The sequence below is a fragment of the Oncorhynchus nerka genome, linkage group LG10, assembly GCF_034236695.1.
Source record: "Oncorhynchus nerka isolate Pitt River linkage group LG10, Oner_Uvic_2.0, whole genome shotgun sequence".
Lineage (NCBI taxonomy): Eukaryota > Metazoa > Chordata > Actinopteri > Salmoniformes > Salmonidae > Oncorhynchus > Oncorhynchus nerka.
In genome coordinates, this window is record NC_088405.1 from 42,508,737 (window position 1) to 42,528,318 (window position 19,582).

General features: G+C 46.4%; 1 protein-coding gene across 1 annotated transcript in view; it reads left to right on the forward strand.

Moving 5' to 3' along the window:
- The window catches only part of LOC115135342 (prominin-1-A-like), a 35,109-nt gene that overhangs the window by 7,344 nt on the left and 8,183 nt on the right, over positions 1-19,582 (forward strand). Inside the window, exons 2-9 of the mRNA XM_029669954.2 lie at positions 1,238-1,513; positions 11,464-11,528; positions 11,930-12,135; positions 12,247-12,367; positions 13,359-13,422; positions 13,579-13,668; positions 13,891-14,087; positions 15,655-15,729. Of these exons, the coding sequence (XP_029525814.1) occupies positions 1,270-1,513; positions 11,464-11,528; positions 11,930-12,135; positions 12,247-12,367; positions 13,359-13,422; positions 13,579-13,668; positions 13,891-14,087; positions 15,655-15,729 (1,062 nt within the window). The 5' untranslated portion in view covers positions 1,238-1,269. The remainder of the gene's footprint in view (positions 1-1,237; positions 1,514-11,463; positions 11,529-11,929; positions 12,136-12,246; positions 12,368-13,358; positions 13,423-13,578; positions 13,669-13,890; positions 14,088-15,654; positions 15,730-19,582) is intronic.

Genomic DNA, 19,582 nt, shown 5'->3' on the forward strand with positions numbered 1-19,582 from the left:
ACCAATGATGGTTACACCAATGATGGTAACACCAATGACATTTTTTTTGAGGTTATTGAGGATTTTCTTAAACGGAGGCCACAGATGCGCAAATCTAAGGTCATTAACAGTTTGAAAATCATTTACTTAAGCGATATGATTAATAATTTTGCTCACAATGTAATAATTTCCCTTCATTTAAATTGAGTAACATCAAGTGCTTTTTCACATTCAAGTGACACATTTAGACTCCAAATTATAAATGGAATCCTCAAATGTATTACCTACTAAAAGGGTGTGATTAGAAAATAATTTTCTTTAAAATCGACCCTTAACAGTTTGCTATTGGAGGGAATGATTTTCAAGGTGGTAACACCAATGACATAGAACTGGGGGACAGACATTATACTAGTAAAAAATTGGTATTGTAATAGCCGCCTTCGTTGTTATTGATCTATACAATATATGAAATACTTTTGTTTCACTTTCTAGCATTCAAAATAATAGATATCTCTAAATCTCCCCAAAACATCTCTACAACTCTACACGTCACTACTGGGACAAGCCAATTTTCTAAGTACTTTAAACAATGCGTAAACAAAGTTTTGCAGTATGTTTTTATCATTGATATATTCAATATAAACAAAAATGTGTGATGTGTAACTATTTGTCATTTTTAATGTGTTTTTCATGGTTGCATAGGCAAGGGACATTTGTGTCACCACAATTCAAGAACGACCCGTCTGTGAAATGGCATGTACTATGGTAGAGCCTAAGATAGACACATGGTCTCTAGAAAGATGTTGTGCCAAATGTTTACAGATCATTATGGAAGGGCTTTACACATGAACAGAAGAACGTTTCCCTTGTTATCACGTTTATGGTTTCCTTCAAGGCAGGATTTCTTACAATTGCTATACAATACTTTATTATACAATACTATACAATAATTTACAATACTTTACTATACAATACTTTATTATACAATACTTTACTATACAATACTTTATTATACAATACTTTACTATACAATACTTTACTATACAATACTTTACTATACAATATGTTTCCTTTCCAGTGCCTGCACTTTTTCACAACAATCTCATTACTTCTGTGTTTTTCTTGGCTTTCTCTGTATCCGTGTGTGTTTCCAACTTCACCCCAGTCTCTCTCTGCTCTGTGCGTTTGCAGGCCCAGCAATACTGAGATTGTGCCATAAGTTGATTGTTCCACACTAATCTCTCCATCCTTACCCTAGCACACCCTCCGGCCCTGTCTCCAGCTGCAGTGATGGGAGCATATAGGAGAGTTTGGAGGTTGGGGGGCTGCGTCGGGGCGGTGTTGGCCTGGATTGGGGCACTGTTCCTGGGTTCCAGCTTGGCCCAGCCTCCCGCTGACTCCTGTCCTACGGGAGTCACTCCCTTGAACCTGAGCCAGCCCCAGTACCAGTCAGTCCCAGGAGCAGACACAGGCTTCATGTCCGGGGTGGTCCAGTCCTTCCTCCACACCGTCCAGCCCAACCCCTTCCCCAAAGGTCAGTCTAGGGCTGAATTTGTCTGGTAAAAAGTAGTGTACTACAGTATACAAAGGGAGCAGGGTGCCATAGTCAAAAACAAAACAAGTGCACTATAAAGGGAATATGGTGCCATTTTGGACATAGCTTAGTCTGACAGCGCTCCTTTTCTACAGCAGTCTATATATCATACTGACCTCATATTGACCTAGCCAGTTGTGTGTAGCCATTATGTACATCCCATACAAATACATGGGCTTCCTCCAATTTGCAGAGTGAAAATGGTATAGAGCTATAGGGGAATTGTATTATAATTTTTCTTCTGTTGCCAACTAATCTCTTGTGAACAGACTATGTAAACATTAGGCAATATTTTATTTCTAGCTTAACTGAGAGTAGTTTCCATCAGGAAATGCACTGTTTGCTTTCCTCCTAACTCTCCCCAAAGATTTGAGCTTGTGTGCCTATAGTGATGTGATGAGGTTAAACATTAGAGCCAACCAGCGCTCTTTAACCATAGAAACTGGCGACGCCGTTAGCCAGTAAGTGTGTTCAATGGGAATGCCTTTGGTGTGTTGTGGGTTAGGCTGTCAATGGTTAACTACTGTAGTCAGATGAACGTGTTTTGCAGATGGTGTGTTTCCTTGTATTTAGTGAGTGACTCATACACTTATGGTTAACCCAGAAACCACAGAGCAGAGTAACAGCGTAGGCCTGTGGACAATACTCCACTGTAGTTTGTCTCACTGACAGAATCTGATTGTCCATCACGACAGTACATTTCATTATTGATTCTGTTTGACAAACAACAGTGAAGGTCCCTCAGGTATACACACACACACACACACACACACACACACACACACACACACACACACACACACACACACACACACACACACACACACACACACAGACACAGACACACACACACAAGTTAATCAGTCATTGACCTTTGCCCAGGTGAAACTCGTCTTAGATCAGAGAGCTCTCAGATTGCTATGCACGGATTGGATAGCGATAGTTTCTCTGATCATGGCTTCTATCCAATCAGGATTGGAGGTATTATTGCTGCTTAGTATTTCAACCCTTGTTTGCGCATGTTTTGGTTTTATGTTCGTTGAGAACACTGACATTTGTCTGTTATTATGTGCCAGGCAATGAGCAGTAATTTAACATTTTAAGAACTTTACATTTCTGAACCCAACTGTAAATACGGACTGATCCACTCTCTGTTCGAATCCTATCCTAAGTCTCTCTCTCTCTCTCTCTCTCTCTCTCTCTCTCATTGAACATGGTGACAGTAAGTAGCCTGTTCTAAGCTTTATTTCTTGTGATTTCTTGTGCGTTTTATTATTTAGGTTTTATCATCAAAACACAAGTGATGGTGACAGCTCTTCCGTAGTTGATTTACTCAACATGTGTGGTTAGTCACCAACACACATTTGTGCAACAGAGAAGAAAAACACTAATACAAAATAAAAAAAAGTGGTTCACACCTCGTTGTTACTCTGTAACAGTTTTCACAATTCAATGCAACTTATCTAGTAGAGTGGCCTCTGTGTGAGAGAGAGACAGAAAGAGGGAGCGAGAAATGCAGAATTAGAGAGAGAATGTGAAAAAGCAGAATGTCCTCCTTCCCAACTAGACAGTAATATATCTCCTCTCAGGTTTCTCTCCAGAATGCCAGCCGTTGGTGTATGAACAATAACCATAACTACCAGGGTTAGACAAGACAATGGTGGACAAGCAGTTCTTTAATGTGTGGTTGGCTCAGGTCTTACAACACCGGTATGGTTACCCATGGTTTCATGATCCTTAGGTTAGGTTACATCTAAATAACATACGGGTAGGTTTGATTTCCTATCTCACTGTTGTCAGAGAGAGAGAGGGTGAAGGAGGAATGAACGAAGAGAGGGAGGGAAGAGATGGTGGGAGAGATCAGAGGGTTGATGTAAAAATGTGATGCCTGATCTCCATTCAGCCTTGTGAAAGTGTGAACTCTGATCCTCTCACATGAACACACCAGAGGATGTTTATAAAAAATAAACTTCCCTTTATCAGGACCCTGTCTTTTAAAGATAATTCGTGAAAATCCAAATAGCTTCACAGATCTTCATTTGTATAGTGTTTAAACACTGTTTCCCATGCTTGTTCAATGAACCATAAACAATTAATGAATGTGCACCTGTGGAACGGTCGTTAAGACACTAACAGCTTACAGACGGAAGGCAATTAAGGTCAGAGTTATGAAAACGTAGGACACTAGAGAGGCCTTTCTACTGACTCTGAAAAACACCAAAAGAAAGATGCCCAGGGTCCCTGCTCATCTGCGTGAACGTGCCTTAGGCATGCTGCAAGGAGGCATGAGGACTGCAGATGTGGCCAGGGCAATAAATCGCAATGTCTGTACTGTGAGATGCCTAAGACAGTGCTACAGGGAGACATGAAGGACAGCTGATTGTCCTCGCAGTGGCAGACCACGTGTAACAACACCTGCACAGGATCGGTACATCCGAACATCAAACCTGCGGGACAGGTACAGGATCGCAACAACAACTGCCCGAGTTACACCAGGAACGCACAATCCCTCCACCAGGAACGCACAATCCCTCCATTATAACACTGGATGGATGGATGGAAAGCTGGCAAGTTACTTAGCTCCAGAGGCTACAAAGAGGGCTAATCCTAGCACGATGAATACATAGTGCTGGTTCTCGACGGATCAGCCGGACAAAGTGTACTTCACTGAGGGTGTGGCGGCCCGGTCATTGAATGTGGTCACAATGCTGCTGATGTATTATATCGATTTGCTACAGGAGCTGAATAAGACCACAGAGTCGGGGAAGTCGGTTTCAGAGCTTCTCGATGAAATCTGTGCTGCTGTACTATCCTGGCTATGGTGAGAAGTATGGGTTCACCACCACCTCTGCTTGACATTGTCCTGGATTCCTGACAGGGACAGGAGGATGTATTTGGATGAGCCAGTTTCACCAACAAGGGCCATAGTGCTCCCAAGTGGCTCAGTCAACGGGGACAAGTTACTGGTTTGCAAAGTCCCCCAAACCCGGTGTGGGCTGGGTATCAGAACAGCAGTAGCAAGAAAGCACATTGTTTCTACAAAAGTTTCCTCTGTGTTTATTGAGTATCAAGAGTGCGGTCTCATCCAGTTGTGGGTATAATAAACAGTTCCTTCCCCTAGTTCAGACACACGGTTGTCAAGTAGTGGATATTAAAACAAGCATGACAAAAAAAAATTAAATCCCAGTTCTCTGGGTGGTGCTCTGCCCATTCAGGAGACAATGCATGGGAGACTGGCAGCGTGCTCCATCCAGTGGCTGGCATGCACAGTTTCACCATGGGCGATGAGGATGGTGACAAGGGGGTACAGTATGTAGTTCGCTGTGCGTCCTCCTTTTCTTGATGTCATTATGTAAATGGTCTCCGAGGTCCTAGCGCCTGTCTTGAGAGAGGAGATTTCCTCTCTTCTTCAAAAGCAGGCTATTCGGCTGGTCCCCGTGTCAGTTCCCAAGAGCGATGGAACGTTGAGTCCCATCCTGGACTTGCGTGTTTTTAAACAAATCACCTCAAGGTTTGCAATTTCAAAATGCTAATACTTTGCTGGCTATTGCAGTCGGTGTGTCCCAGCGTTTGGTTTATGCACATAGATCTGAAGGATGCATGTTTTCATGTGGCTACACATCCTCCCCACAGAAGGTTTTATTTCAAGAGGTTTCATTTCGAGGGTGTGGCCTACGAGTTTCTGGTCCTGCCTTTCGGACTCGCCCGATCGCTCTGCACCTTTTCTATGGCAGTGGAGGCGACTTTGGCACCGGTGCAGTGCCAGCGGATCAGAGTATTGGCCACCCTGCCACGCTGGTTTCCCATATTAAGTCTGTGGTGCAAAGTGGATTACAAGAACAGTTGTTTGACTCCGGCTCAGTGCTTTCAGTGTCTGGGTCTCATTCTGGACACGGTTCTGAATCCTGTGTTTATTGTCCCAACAAAGGAGGGTCGCATTCCGGCTCTGTCCGGCACGGTTTCAGCTGGGGCACTCTGCGCCTTTTCGCTTGTGCCTGCGGTTATTGGGTCTGATGGCCTCTATGAAAGCTGTGGTGCCTCGAGGACTTCTGTTGAGGCGTCTGTTGAGGCGTCTGTTGAGGCGCAGAGTGATTGCTACGCGTCTGGACACATCTCGCTACTGCCATTGATTGCTCAAGATACAACCGTCATGCCTAAGGGAGTTGACTCCATGGAGGGACCCGCGTTTGTTGTTGCAAGGGGTTCTCATGGGCCCGGGTAGTGTCCTGCATGTTGATCACGACAGATGCATCTTTACTGGGATGGGGAGCGCTTTGTGTGGGCTACTCGAAAAGAGGGATTTGGTCAACAGTGCAAAGGGCGCTGCATATCAATTACCTAGAGCTACTGACTGTTTGCCCTGAGGCATTTCCTTCCTATGTTGGAGGGACAGAATGTGTTGGTAATGTCCAACAACAGGCTGGCGGTGGCGTACATCAACAGGCAGTAGGGGGACGCTCATATGAAGCAGTGCGCATTTTCTGTCACTCAGGGCGATGTATCTTCCCAGACCTCCCCCTTGGAAAGTAGAACTTCCCCATGTTGAGAGATCTGGGAAGATACATCGCCCTGAGTGACAGAAAATGCGCACTGCTTCATATGAGCGTCCCCCTACTGCCTGTTGATGTACATGCAGGACACTACCCGGGTCAGGTTAAAGGAGATTCTCCTTTTCAGAGCTCTTTGGTGGACTTTTTGATGTCCTTCCAAGAGCTTTTTGAGCAGGGCCTTTCTTTTTATACATTTGAAGCTTATGTGGGAGCCATCTCTGCGTGTCATGTAGGTATTGTCAGTTCTAACCCAGGGTTTCAAATCTAATTTTATTTGTCACCTGCGCCACATGCGCATTTGTCACATGCGCCCCCCCCCCCCCCCCCCCTCCCCTCCTGTGTGTGCATGGGCCGTCATAGGCGTGCTAGGCTTGGGGAGTGATTGTATTATGTTTCCATAGTATGCTATACAGAGTGACCAACTGAAAAGGAACGTACAGTTATGAATATAACTACTATTCCCCGAAGGAGGGAACGAGGTATAACATACTATGGAAACATACAATCACTCCGCTCCTACAGTGGAATTGGGCTCGCTGAAGAGTGGTACTTAATTGAGGAAATGTATGCGACCCCCAGTATTATAGTCAGGAAGGCGGGACTTCCGAGGGCGGGCTTGGCATCCGTTTGGTGGGATTTCAGTTCTTCAGGTGAATATGATTGGTTGTTGATTCCCCATAGTATGTTGTACCTCATTCCCTCCTTCAGGGAACAATAGTTATATCATAACAGTACGTTTTCACAATTGCTTTCATATGCTGTTCCACTGGATGTCATAAGGTGAACGCACCAATTTGTAAGTCGCTCTGGATAAGAGCGTCTGCTAAATGACTTAAATGTAATGTAATGATATGCCGTATGATTTCAAGACCCTTACATATGTACGTATTGTGTAGTGCTTATCCAGATCCTCCGTCTTCTTTTTTTTTTCTTCTCTCTCTCCCTCTCCCTCTCTCTCTCCCTCTCCATCTCTCTCTCCCTCTCCATCTCTCTCTCCCTCTCCATCTCTCTCTCCCTCTCCATCTCTCTCTCCCTCTCCCTCTCCATCTCTCTCTCCATCTCCATCTCCATCTCTCTCTCCCTCTCCCTCTCTCTCTCCCTCTCCATCTCTCTCTCTCTCTCCCTCTCCCTCTCCATCTCTCTCTCCCTCTCCCTCTCCTCTCTCTCTCTCCCTCTCCCTCTCCATCTCTCTCTCTCTCCCTCTCCCTCTCCATCTCTCTCTCCCTCTCCCTCTCCCTCTCCATCTCTCTCCCTCTCCCTCTCCCTCTCCATCTCTCTCTCCCTCTCCTCTCCATCTCTCTCTCCTCTCCATCTCCATCTCTCTCTCCTCTCCCTCTCCATCTCTCTCTCCCTCTCCCTCTCCATCTCTCTCCATCTCTCTCTCCATCTCCATCTCTCTCTCCCTCTCCATCTCTCTCTCCCTCTCCATCTCCATCTCTCTCTCCCTCTCCATCTCCATCTCTCTCCATCTCTCTCTCCATCTCCATCTCTCTCTCCCTCTCCCTCTCCATCTCTCTCCATCTCTCTCTCCATCTCCATCTCTCTCTCCCTCTCAATCTCTCTCTCCCTCTCCATCTCCATCTCTCTCTCCCTCTCCCTCTCCCTCTCCATCTCTCTCCATCTCTCTCTCCATCTCCATCTCTATCTCTCTCTCCCTCTCCATCTCCATCTCTCTCTCCCTCTCCTCTCCATCTCTCTCTCCCTCTCCCTCTCCATCTCTCTCCTCTCCATCTCCATCTCTCTCTCCTCTCCATCTCCATCTCTCTCTCCCTCTCCATCTCTCTCTCCCTCTCCATCTCTCTCTCCCTCTCCATCTCTCTCTCCCTCTCCATCTCTCTCTCCCTCTCCATCTCTCTCTCCCTCTCCATCTCTCTCTCCCTCTACCTCTCCATCTCTCTCTCCCTCTCCATCTCTCTCTCCCTCTCCATCTCTCTCTCCCTCTCCATCTCTCTCTCCCTCTCCATCTCTCTCTCCCTCCCTCTCCATCTCTCTCTCCATCTCCATCTCCTCTCCCTCTCCATCTCTCTCCCTCTCCATCTCTCTCTCCCTCTCCATCTCCCTCTCCCTCTCCATCTCTCTCTCTCTCCCTCTCCCTCTCCATCTCTCTCTCCCTCTCCCTCTCCCTCTCCATCTCTCTCCCTCTCCATCTCTCTCTCCCTCTCCATCTCTCTCTCCCTCTCCCTCTCCATCTCTCTCTCCATCTCCATCTCCCTCTCCCTCTCCATCTCTCTCTCCCTCTCCATCTCTCTCTCCCTCTCCATCTCTCTCTCTCCTCTCTCTCTCCCTCTCCATCTCTCTCTCCATCTCCCTCTCCATCTCTCTCCATCTCCCTCTCCCTCTCCATCTCTCTCTCCCTCTCCATCTCTCTCTCCCTCTCCCTCTCCATCTCTCTCCATCTCTCTCTCCATCTCCATCTCTCTCTCCCTCTCCATCTCTCTCTCCCTCTCCATCTCCATCTCTCTCTCCCTCTCCCTCTCTCTCTCCCTCTCCCTCTCCATCTCTCTCTCTCTCTCTCTCTCTCCCTCTCCCTCTCCATCTCTCTCTCCCTCTCCCTCTCCATCTCTCTCTCTCTCTCTCTCCCTCTCCATCTCTCTCTCCCTCTCCCTCTCCCTCTCCATCTCTCTCTCCCTCTCCCTCTCCATCTCTCTCTCCGTCTCCATCTCCATCTCTCTCTCCTCTCCCTCTCCATCTCTCTCTCCTCTCCTCTCCATCTCTCTCCATCTCTCTCTCCATCTCCATCTCTCTCTCCATCTCTCTCTCTCCTCTCCATCTCCATCTCTCTCCCTCTCCATCTCCATCTCTCTCCATCTCTCTCTCCATCTCCATCTCTCTCCCTCTCCCCTCTCCATCTCTCTCCATCTCTCTCTCCATCTCCATCTCTCTCTCCCCTCTCCATCTCTCTCTCCCTCTCCATCTCCATCTCTCTCTCCCTCTCCATCTCTCTCCATCTCTCTCTCCATCTCCATCTCTCTCTCCCTCTCCATCTCTCTCTCCCTCTCCATCTCCATCTCTCTCTCCCTCTCCCTCTCCATCTCTCTCTCCCTCTCCCTCTCCATCTCTCTCCATCTCTCTCTCCATCTCCATCTCTCTCCCTCTCCATCTCTCTCTCCCTCTCCATCTCCATCTCTCTCTCCCTCTCCATCTCCATCTCTCTCTCCCTCTCCCTCTCCATCTCTCTCCATCTCTCTCTACCTCTCCATCTCTCTCTCCCTCTCCATCTCTCTCTCCCTCTCCATCTCTCTCCATCTCTCTCTCCCTCTCCATCTCTCTCTCCTCTCCATCTCTCTCTCCCTCTCCATCTCTCTCCCTCTCCATCTCTCTCTCCCTCTCCCTCTGCATCTCTCCCTCTCCATCTCTCTCTCCTCTCCATCTCTCTCTCTCCTCTCCATCTCTCTCTCTCCCTCTCCATCTCTCTCTCCCTCTCCCTCTCCATCTCTCTCTCCATCTCCATCTCCCTCTCCCTCTCCATCTCTCCCTCTCCATCTCTCTCTCCCTCTCCATCTCTCTCTCCCTCTCTCTCTCCATCTCCCTCTCCATCTCTCTCCATCTCCCTCTCCTCTCCATCTCTCTCCCTCTCCATCTCTCTCTCCTCTCCCTCTCCATCTCTCTCCATCTCTCTCTCCATCTCCATCTCTCCCTCTCCATCTCTCTCTCCTCTCCATCTCTCTCCCTCTCCTCTCTCTCTCCCTCTCCCCTCCATCTCCATCTCTCTCTCCCTCTCCCTCTCCATCTCTCTCTCCCTCTCCCTCTCCCTCTCCATCTCTCTCTCCCTCTCCTCTCCATCTCTCTCTCCTCTCCCTCTCCATCTCTCTCTCCCTCTCCATCTCTCTCTCCCTCTCCCTCTCCATCTCTCTCTCCCTCTCCTCTCCATCTCTCTCCATCTCTCTCTCCATCTCCATCTCTCTCCCTCTCCATCTCTCTCTCCCTCTCCATCTCCATCTCCATCTCTCCCTCTCCATCTCCATCTCTCTCCATCTCTCTCCATCTCCATCTCTCTCCCTCTCCTCTCCATCTCTCTCCATCTCTCTCCATCTCCATCTCTCTCTCCTCTCCATCTCTCTCTCCCTCTCCATCTCCATCTCTCTCCCTCTCCCTCTCCATCTCTCTCCATCTCTCTCTCCATCTCCATCTCCCTCTCCATCTCTCTCTCCTCTCCATCTCTCTCTCCCTCTCCCTCTCCATCTCTCTCTCCCTCTCCCTCTCCATCTCTCTCCATCTCTCTCTCCATCTCCATCTCTCGCTCCCTCTCCATCTCTCTCTCCCTCTCCATCTCCATCTCTCCTCTCCATCTCCATCTCTCTCTCCATCTCCATCTCTCTCTCCCTCTCCATCTCTCCTCTCCATCTCTCTCTCCTCTCCCTCTCCATCTCCTCCTCTCCATCTCTCTCTCCTCTCCATCTCTCTCTCCCTCTCCCTCTCCATCTCTCTCTCCCTCTCCATCTCTCTCTCCCTCTCCATCTCTCTCTCTCCTCTCCATCTCTCTCCCTCTCCCTCTCCATCTCTCTCTCCCTCTCCATCTCTCTCTCCCTCTCCATCTCTCTCCCTCTCCCTCTCCATCTCTCTCTCCTTCTCCCTCTCCATCTCTCTCTCCCTCTCCATCTCTCTCTCAATCTCCATCCTCTCTCCCTCTCCCTCTCCATCTCTCTCTCCTCTCCATCTCTCTCTCCCTCTCCATCTCTCTCTCCATCTCTCTCCCTCTCCATCTCTCTCCTCTCCTCTCCCTCTCCATCTCTCTCTCCCTCTCCCTCTCCATCTCTCTCTCCTCTCCATCTCTCTCTCCCTCTCCCTCTCCATCTCTCTCTCTCAATCTCCATCTCTCTCTCCTCTCCCTCTCTCTCTCCCTCTCCATCTCCATCTCTCTCCCTCTCCCTCTCCATCTCTCTCTCCTCTCCATCTCTCTCTCCATCTCTCTCTCAATCTCCATCTCTCTCTCACTCTCTCTCTCCCTCTCCCTCTCCCTCTCCATCTCTCTCTCCCTCTCCCTCTCCATCTCTCTCTCCCCTCTCCATCTCTCTCTCCCTCTCCATCTCTCTCCATCTCTCTCTCCCTCTCCATCTCTCTCTCCATCTCTCCATCTCTCTCTCCATCTCCCTCTCCATCTCTCTCTCCCTCTCCCTCTCCATCTCTCTCTCCCTCTCCATCTCTCTCTCCCTCTCCCTCTCCATCTCTCTCTCCCTCTCCATCTCTCTCTCAATCTCCATCTCTCTCTCCCTCTCCCTCTCTCTCTCCCTCTCCATCTCTCTCTCCCTCTCCCTCTCCCTCTCCATCTCTCTCTCCCTCTCCCTCTCCATCTCTCTCTCCCTCTCCATCTCCATCTCTCTCTCCATCTCTCACTCTTAGATTTGCTGGTGAATTTATTGGAGGAAAATGGCAATATATACCACGACGACAAGACCATTAAAGAGGTGAGAACAGATGCGCGTGAGACTCCTGTCCACATCACAGTCAATCTATTGTCTAGTGATATTTGACAGAGTGTGACGTCACATCGAACAACAATGACTCTTCATTGTTAATGATAGAAGATTGGTCTAATGACTATTTCTGGTCATTCGGTTTTCATAGTATTGCACGAGTAGTAGATGACAGTGTAAAGTACGCTAACACTACACAGTAATGTGCAACGTTAATATATTTGAGCAAAGTGTCACCATCCTTCTCTTCACCAATGTTGAATCAGCCAACTTTTCTTGTTCTTCTTATTTACACTGTGCTCATAATCCTATATATTCTACTAGTGTATCTGTGTGTTTATGTTAATGTGTGTGTGTGTCTGTGTATGTTAACTGTGTGTGAATCTCCTCAGGTCCTTCTCTATGAAGTTGGTTTCCTAGTGTGTGCTGCTATAGGGATCGTGTACATTATCCTGATGCCCCTGGTGGGGTTCTGCCTGGCCTGCTGTCGCTGCTGTGGACGCTGTGGAGGACACATGTACCAGAAGCAGACTAAAGCTGTCCACTGTCACAGGAGAGGATTCTACTGGGCTACGTTACTCACCACGCTAGTCATACTGTAAGTGTGCGCGCATATTTTAAGCCTTTGGATAAGAAAAAAAAAACGAGCATTTTTGATATGAAGTGAAACAATGAACACACACTCATTTTTCTGTGCATGTGTGTGTAGTTCAGGGAACATCTGCATGTTCTTCAGCAACCAGTTTCTGAAAGGGAGTGTCGAGGACAGCTCTGTAGAACTCAACAATACACTTGACAACCTCCAAACCTACCTCACTGCTGTCCCACAGGTGTGTGTGTGTGTGTGTGCGCGCGAGCGCGTGAGAGAGGACTTACCTGTGATTTTCAGAAGGGAGTAGAAAACCTAAGTAATAAATGAAGAAGGAAGACCAGTTTAGTTTCTAAAACATTATAGACATGTCAATTACAGACAGTTTCATAGATGAACAGTGGGGTCTGAAATGATTGACACCATTGATAAAGATGAGCAAGAATGACAATAAAATAAAGCATTCAAATACTGGAGCTATGGAGTACGCTCTACAGGCAGCAAGTGGCACCTTCATTGGGGAGGACGGGCTCATGGTAAAATGGCTGGAAGGAATAAATAGAATGGTATTGGACAAATCAAACATGTTTTCCATGTGCTTGATACCATTCCATTCACTCCGTTCCACCCATTATTATGAGTTGTCCTCCCCTCAGCTGCCTTTGGTATGCAATTTCTTTGGGGGGGGGATTACATTGTTTTATACTAATACAATTGCTCAGAGAAAGAAACTCAGAAAAACATCATACCCCCAAAACATGCTATAACCACCCCTGTTATTTGCAATGGTGAGAGGTTAGCATGTCTTGGGGGTAGGACCTTTGACTCTCTGTCACACCATTAGTCGCCCATTCACCTTAATGGTTAACTGACGGTCAGGCCTGTCAACACTTTTATCTGGTACAACAGAGGGAGAGGGACGCCGGGGGAAGAGAGGGAGAAGGGTGAAGAAGGCAGGGGATAGAGAGGGAGAGAAAGGGGGCAAGACTGGGGAGAAAGAGAGAGGAAGAAGGGGGGAAGAGGGAGATAGAGAGAGGGAAAGGATGGAGAGAGAAGGATAGGTTAATGGTAGGGCAGGTTGTGTTGTTAGAACATGTCAATCATTCATTTTGGCTGTCGGTAGTGGCTTTGAAGTTTCAGTTTTGTGTTCAGAATGTGCTTGAGAGAGTCTCCTCAATTTTATGTCATCTCTCCTGTGTCTAAGTGTGTGTGTGTCTTCTATCTCTGCTCAGCAAATTGATAGTGTGCTGATAGGGAGCAATGAGACAGTGGATGAAGTCACCAGAAGCCTCAATAGTGAGTACCCGAGCTTCTAGTCACATAATGCATCACACGTTCTGCAAAGTACAAACACACTGAAACAACTGTAAATCCAATTGTCGTTTTGACCCAGTAGTGACTAGCTGCCATTCACAATTTGGGAAACACCAATGACTTCTCTCTCGCTCCCAGATATAGGTAATCTGCTGGGCAAGGAGATCCAGAGAAGGCTAGAGGGCCCCCTGAAACCTTCCCTGCAGTCTGTCAGAGATATAGCCAATGGTACAACTCCATCCTGTGTGTGTGTTTTTGTGTGTGTGTGTATATTCCTCTTCTGATATTCTAACGGGGTTTTCTGTGTGTGTGCGCTTGTGTGTGGTGTTTGTGTGTATATTCCTCTTCTGATATAGGTTCATTTGAATTATCTACATTAATTGTTTAACAAAGTGCTTTTTAAAGTCTTCTGACATTTTAAAATGTGTGTATGTTGTATTTGTATCCCAGTGGTGAACAGTACCAGTGTCCTGCTGGTGAGGTTAGACTCTACTCTAACCCAGGTCCGGTCTGATGTATCTGTGGTCCAGGCTAATGTTAGCTCTGTCAGAGACCGCATCAACAGCACACTGAGAAACCCTAACTGTACTGCGTGCTCGGCCTATCAGTCAGAGCTACAGAAACTAACATTTGCCACCACTATCGCTGTGAGTACAACTTAGTTTCGTGTTGCCGCCTCTTCCTCTTTCCACGTTTCCACGATTGTTCTGGTTCCCCAGTTATCACCCTGTACCCACCGGTGTGTGTCTTTTCATCCTACTGGTTTGTTCTTGATAAGGAAGGATTCAGGCCTTTTGTTAAACACAATCAAGCTCTTCTGTGTTCCTGATAACATGTGTGCGTGGTTTTCGACAGTGTGTGTTGTGTGGTGATGGACTGTGTTTTGAGGAAATTGCCTTGCAACAGGAGGAACACATTACTGGGTTAATGAGATCGACACGACACAGGCAAATGAGTAGACTTATTGACTCATGGTGTTATCTTTGGATGCCAGGTTTCAGTCTGTAAGCTGACCTGACTTGTCCTTTCTTCCGCCTCCTCCTCCTACTCCCTCTGACGCATCCCCCAAACAGGCTACCACCAACGAAGGGCTTGGGTTTCAGGAAAATGACCGCTCATAATGCATGCTCACATGCACACACACCTTATCAGTAACACAAGACGAAACCAGACATTTTTGTCTGTTAGCAGTTGATGTTACTCTTCAATAACACAGGCCCTTAAGCATATCAGGGGGAGAACAATTGGTTTATTCAAAGAGGAGGACAAATCATAGATGTTATGCTGAGAGGTAGATGTTCATTCTCCCCTGTCCTCAGTGATTCTCTCCACAGAACAAAGGGACAGGATGTAGTTTTATAACCCAGCTCTAGCCTGTGGTTGACCAATTAGAATTCCTTGCAATTAAACTGTGCCAATGGCAAAGTAACAAGTATCCGATTTCAGGCTCAATGTATACCAATGAGAATGAAATTCCTCCCATGTCTCTGACCCATTGGTCTTTCATCCCTATTACAGAAAATAACACTATTTCCATTGATCGTTAGTACTCTATTGACTTTTAGTCCTCTTGACCTTTAGTACTATATTGACCTCTCATCCTCTGCATTGTGTATTTATCTTCTAAATACATGTCCAACAAAAGGCCTGAATAGTTCCATATAAATGTTGTTTTTAGACTTCAGTTTATTTTATCATAGACAATGCAGTATTTCATTCATCCCTATCACTGATCTACTTCGATAACGAGCATCATTTTAAAATGTGATGATCTAGTTTCGTGGGTGGAGTTTAAATACTTGATCGATGTATATAGCATAGAAGGGTGTAATTGTCTTTAGGACAGCTGTTTTTTAGTCAAGACTTTCGTGTTTTTAACGTAATTGTTGTACTGTATTGTGGGTTTATAGTTTTGTTTAATGTTGTGTATGTAAGTTGTTTCGTCTGAAACGTTGTTCCCCCTGCTGCTATTGGACCAGGTCTCTATTGGAAAAGAAAGACCTGGTTCAATTTCTCAATGAGAAAAACCCGTATAAATAAAAGTAAAATCAAAAATAAGGCGGGCAATGTCAGCATAGTTGATAGTTCTGGCTTTGCTGCCCCCTTCTGCCAAAGCATAATAATGACATTTACTCCAAAGAAGTCATTTGAAGATGTTGAGCAGTTTGCAATCTAAAGTGTGTGTGTGTGTATGTGTGTGTGTGTATTCCACAGGTCCCCAGTCTGAGTGAGCTGCAGTCGGCCGTTAATAACGTCACCGAGGCTGATCTAAACTCTAAAGTGAAAGAGGTGAGTCTGTCTGGACTAAATAGACACATTTTTCAAGACTATGTATTTGGATCGTTCCATATGTGCTATGGAAGCGAAGACTATCAATTAACTAGTTGATTTTATATGCAACAAATGTTCAATATCCAAATGAGGTGTTTTGTGGCATGTCATGCAAAATAATTATACACAACGGCACCTTTCTTGCTGTGTCAGTACTGCGTACTGTATGCCATTGTGGAAATAGGTCAGGTCAATGACCACAGATAATGTAACTCAGATTCATAATCAATGGGAATCCCTCTTTTGTAAGTACAGGTTAAGACCTGCATGGAAGACAGTGAGTTAGTGTGTGTGTGTGTGCTTTTTAGAAGAATGTTGCTGGGGATGGCTGCTGTTTTAAGGGCTCCTACCCAATTGTGTGTTTTTTCCCCCCACATTGTTTGTTACTTATTTTGTACATAATGTTGATGCTACCATCTCTTATGACAGAAAATAGCTTCTTGATATCAAAACAGTGATTACTCACCTCGAACTGGATAAAGATTTTTTGTTTAATGAGTTTGACGCGAAGGATATAAAGGCCCAAATCCCCGTCATTCGCATGAAGAAAATAAGGAAATACAGGGGGCGCAGATCAGGGTGCCTTGTGAGAGTTTGTCGACGAGTGAGTAACCCACCTCTACCATCCATTATATTGGCCAACATGCAATCACTGGAGAATAAACTGGTTGAGCTCCGTTTGAGACTATCCTACCAACGGGACATTAAAAAGGGTAATATCTTAGGTTTCACCGAGTCGTGGCTGAACGACAACACGGATAATATACAGTTGGCTGGGTTTTCCGTGCATCGGCAGGACAGAACAGCTACGTCCGGTAAGACGAGGGGTGGTGGTGTGTGTCTATTTGTCAGTAACAGCTGGTAGGCGATGTCTAAAATTAAGGTAGTCTCGAGGTATTGCTCACCTGAGTACCTCATGATGAGATGTAGACGACACTATCTACCAAGAGAGTTTTCATCTATATTTTTCGTTTACGTCTATTTACCAACCACAAACCGAGGCTGGTATGAAGACCGCACTCAACGAGTTGTATAAGGCCATAAGCAAACAAGAAAATGCTCATCCAGAAGCGGGGCGCCTATTTTCCGGGGACTTTAATGCAGGCACACTTAAATCAGTTTTACCTCATTTCTACCAGTATGTCACATGTGCAACCACCTTTACTCCACACACAGATATGCGTACAAAGCTCTCCCTCACCCTCCATTTGGCAAATCTAACCATAATTATATCCTACTGATTCCTGATTACATACAAATACTAAAGCAGGAAGTACCAGTGACTCGCTCAATACGGAAGTGGTCAGACAGGACTGTTTTGCTAGCACAGACTGGAATACGTTCTGGGATTCAACCAATGGCATTGAGGAGTTTACCACCTCAGTCATCAGCATCATCAATAAGCGCATCGACGACGTTGTCCCCACAGTGACCGTATGTACATATACCAACCAGAAGCCATGGATTATAGGCAACATTCGCACCTAGCTAAAGGCTATAGCAACCGCTTTCAAGGAGTGGGACACTAAAAAATCCCGCTATGCCCTCAGACAAACCATCAAACAGGCTAAGTGTCAATACAGGACTAAGATTGAATCCTACTACACCAGCTCTGACTCGTCGGAGGTGGCAGGGCTTGCAAACTATTACAGACTACAAAGGGAAACTCAGCCTTGAGCTGCCCAGTGATGTGAGCCTACCAGACGGACTAAATGCCTTTTATGCTCACTTCGAGGCAAGCAATACTGAAGCATGCATGAGAGCACCACCTGTTCCAGATGACTGGCTGATCACACAAGACATTTAAACAGGTTAACATTCACGAGGCTGCGGGGCCAGACGGATTACCAGGACATGTACTCAGAGCATGCGCGGACCAACTGTCAAGTGTTTTCACTGACATTTATTTTATTTTATCCCCACCCCCTTTTTCTCCCCAATTTTGCGGTATTTAATTGTTAGTAGTTACTATCTTGTCTCATCGCCACATCTCCCGTACGGGCTCGGGAGAGATGAAGGTTGAAAGCCATACGTCCTCCGATACACAACCCAACCAAGCCACACTGCTTCTTAACACAGCGCACGTCCAACCCGGAAGCCAGCCGCACTAATGTGTCGGAGGAAACACCGTGCACCTAGCGACCTGGTTAGCGTGCACTGCGCCCGGCCCGCCACAGGAGTCGCTAGTGCGTGATGAGACAAGGATATCCCTACCGGCCAAACCCTCCCGATGCGTCGCCCAATGGACCTTCTGGTCGCGGCCGGCTCACTGACCTTTTCAAACTCTCCCTGACCGAGTCTGTAATACCTACATGTTTCAAGCAGACCACCATAGTCTCTGTGCCTACAAAAGCAAAGGTAACCTGTCTAAATGACTACCGCCCCTTAGCACTCATATCGGTAGTCATGAAGTGATTTGAAAGGCTGGTCATGGCTCACAACACCATCGTCCCAGAAACCCTAGACCCACTCCAATTTGCATACCTCTCCAACAGATCCACAGATGACGCAATCTCTATTGCACTCCACACTGCCTTTTCCCACCTGGACAAAAGGAACACTTACTGTGCCTTGCAAAAGTATTCATCCCCCATGGCGTTTTTCCGATTTTGTTGCATTACAACCTGTAATTTAAATGGATTTTTATTTGGATTTCATGTAATGGACATACACAAAATAGTCCAAATTGGTGAAGTGAAATTAAAAAAGTAACTATATATAAATATATATATAAAAACACAAAAGTAGTGCGCGCATATGTATTAAACCCCTTTGCTATGAAGCCCCTAAATAAGATCTGGTGCAACCAATTACCTTCTGAAGTCACATAATTGGTTAAATAAAATCCACCTGTGTGCAATCTGTCACATGATCTGTTACATGATCTCAGTATATATACACCTGTTCTGAAAGGCCCCAGAGTCTGCAACACCACTAAGCAAGGGGCACCACCAAACAAGCGGCACCATGAAGACCAAGGAGCTCTCCAAACAGGTCAGGGACAAAGTCGTGGAGAAGTACAGATCAGGGTTGGGTTATAAAAAAATATCTGAAACTTTGTACATCCCACGGAGTACCATTAAATCCATTATTAAAAAATGGAAAGAATAAGGCACCACAACAAACCTGTCAAGAGAGGGCCGCCCACCAAAACTCATGGACCAGGCAAGGAAATCATTAATCAGAGAGGCAACAAAGAGACCAAAGATAACCCTGAAGGAGCTGCAAAGCTTCACAGCGGAGATTGGAGTATCTGTCCATAGGACCACTTTAAGCAGTACACTCCACAGAGCTGGGATTTATGGAATTGTGGCCAGAAAAAAAATCCATTGCTTAAAGAAATAAATAAGCAAACACATTTGGTGTTAGCCAAAAGGCATGTGGGAGACTCCCCAAACATATGGAAGAAGGTACTCTGGTTAGATGAGACTAAAATTTATTTTTTTGGCCATCAAGGAAAACACTATGTCCGGTGCAAACCCAACACCTCTCATCACCCCGAGACCACCACCCCACAGTGAAGCATGGTGGTGGCAGCATCATGCTGTGGGTATGTTTTTCATCGGCAGGGACTTGGCAAACTAGTCAGAATTGAAGGAATGATGGATGGCGCTAAATACAGGGAAATTCTTGCGAGAAACCTATTTCAGTCTTCCAGAGATTTGAGACTGGGACAGAGGTTCACCATCCAGCTGGACAATGACCCTAAGCACACTGCTAAAGCAATGCTCGAGTGGTTTAAGGGGAAATATTTAAATGTCTTGGAATGGCCTAGTCAAAGCCCAGACCTCAATCCAGTTGAGAATCTGTG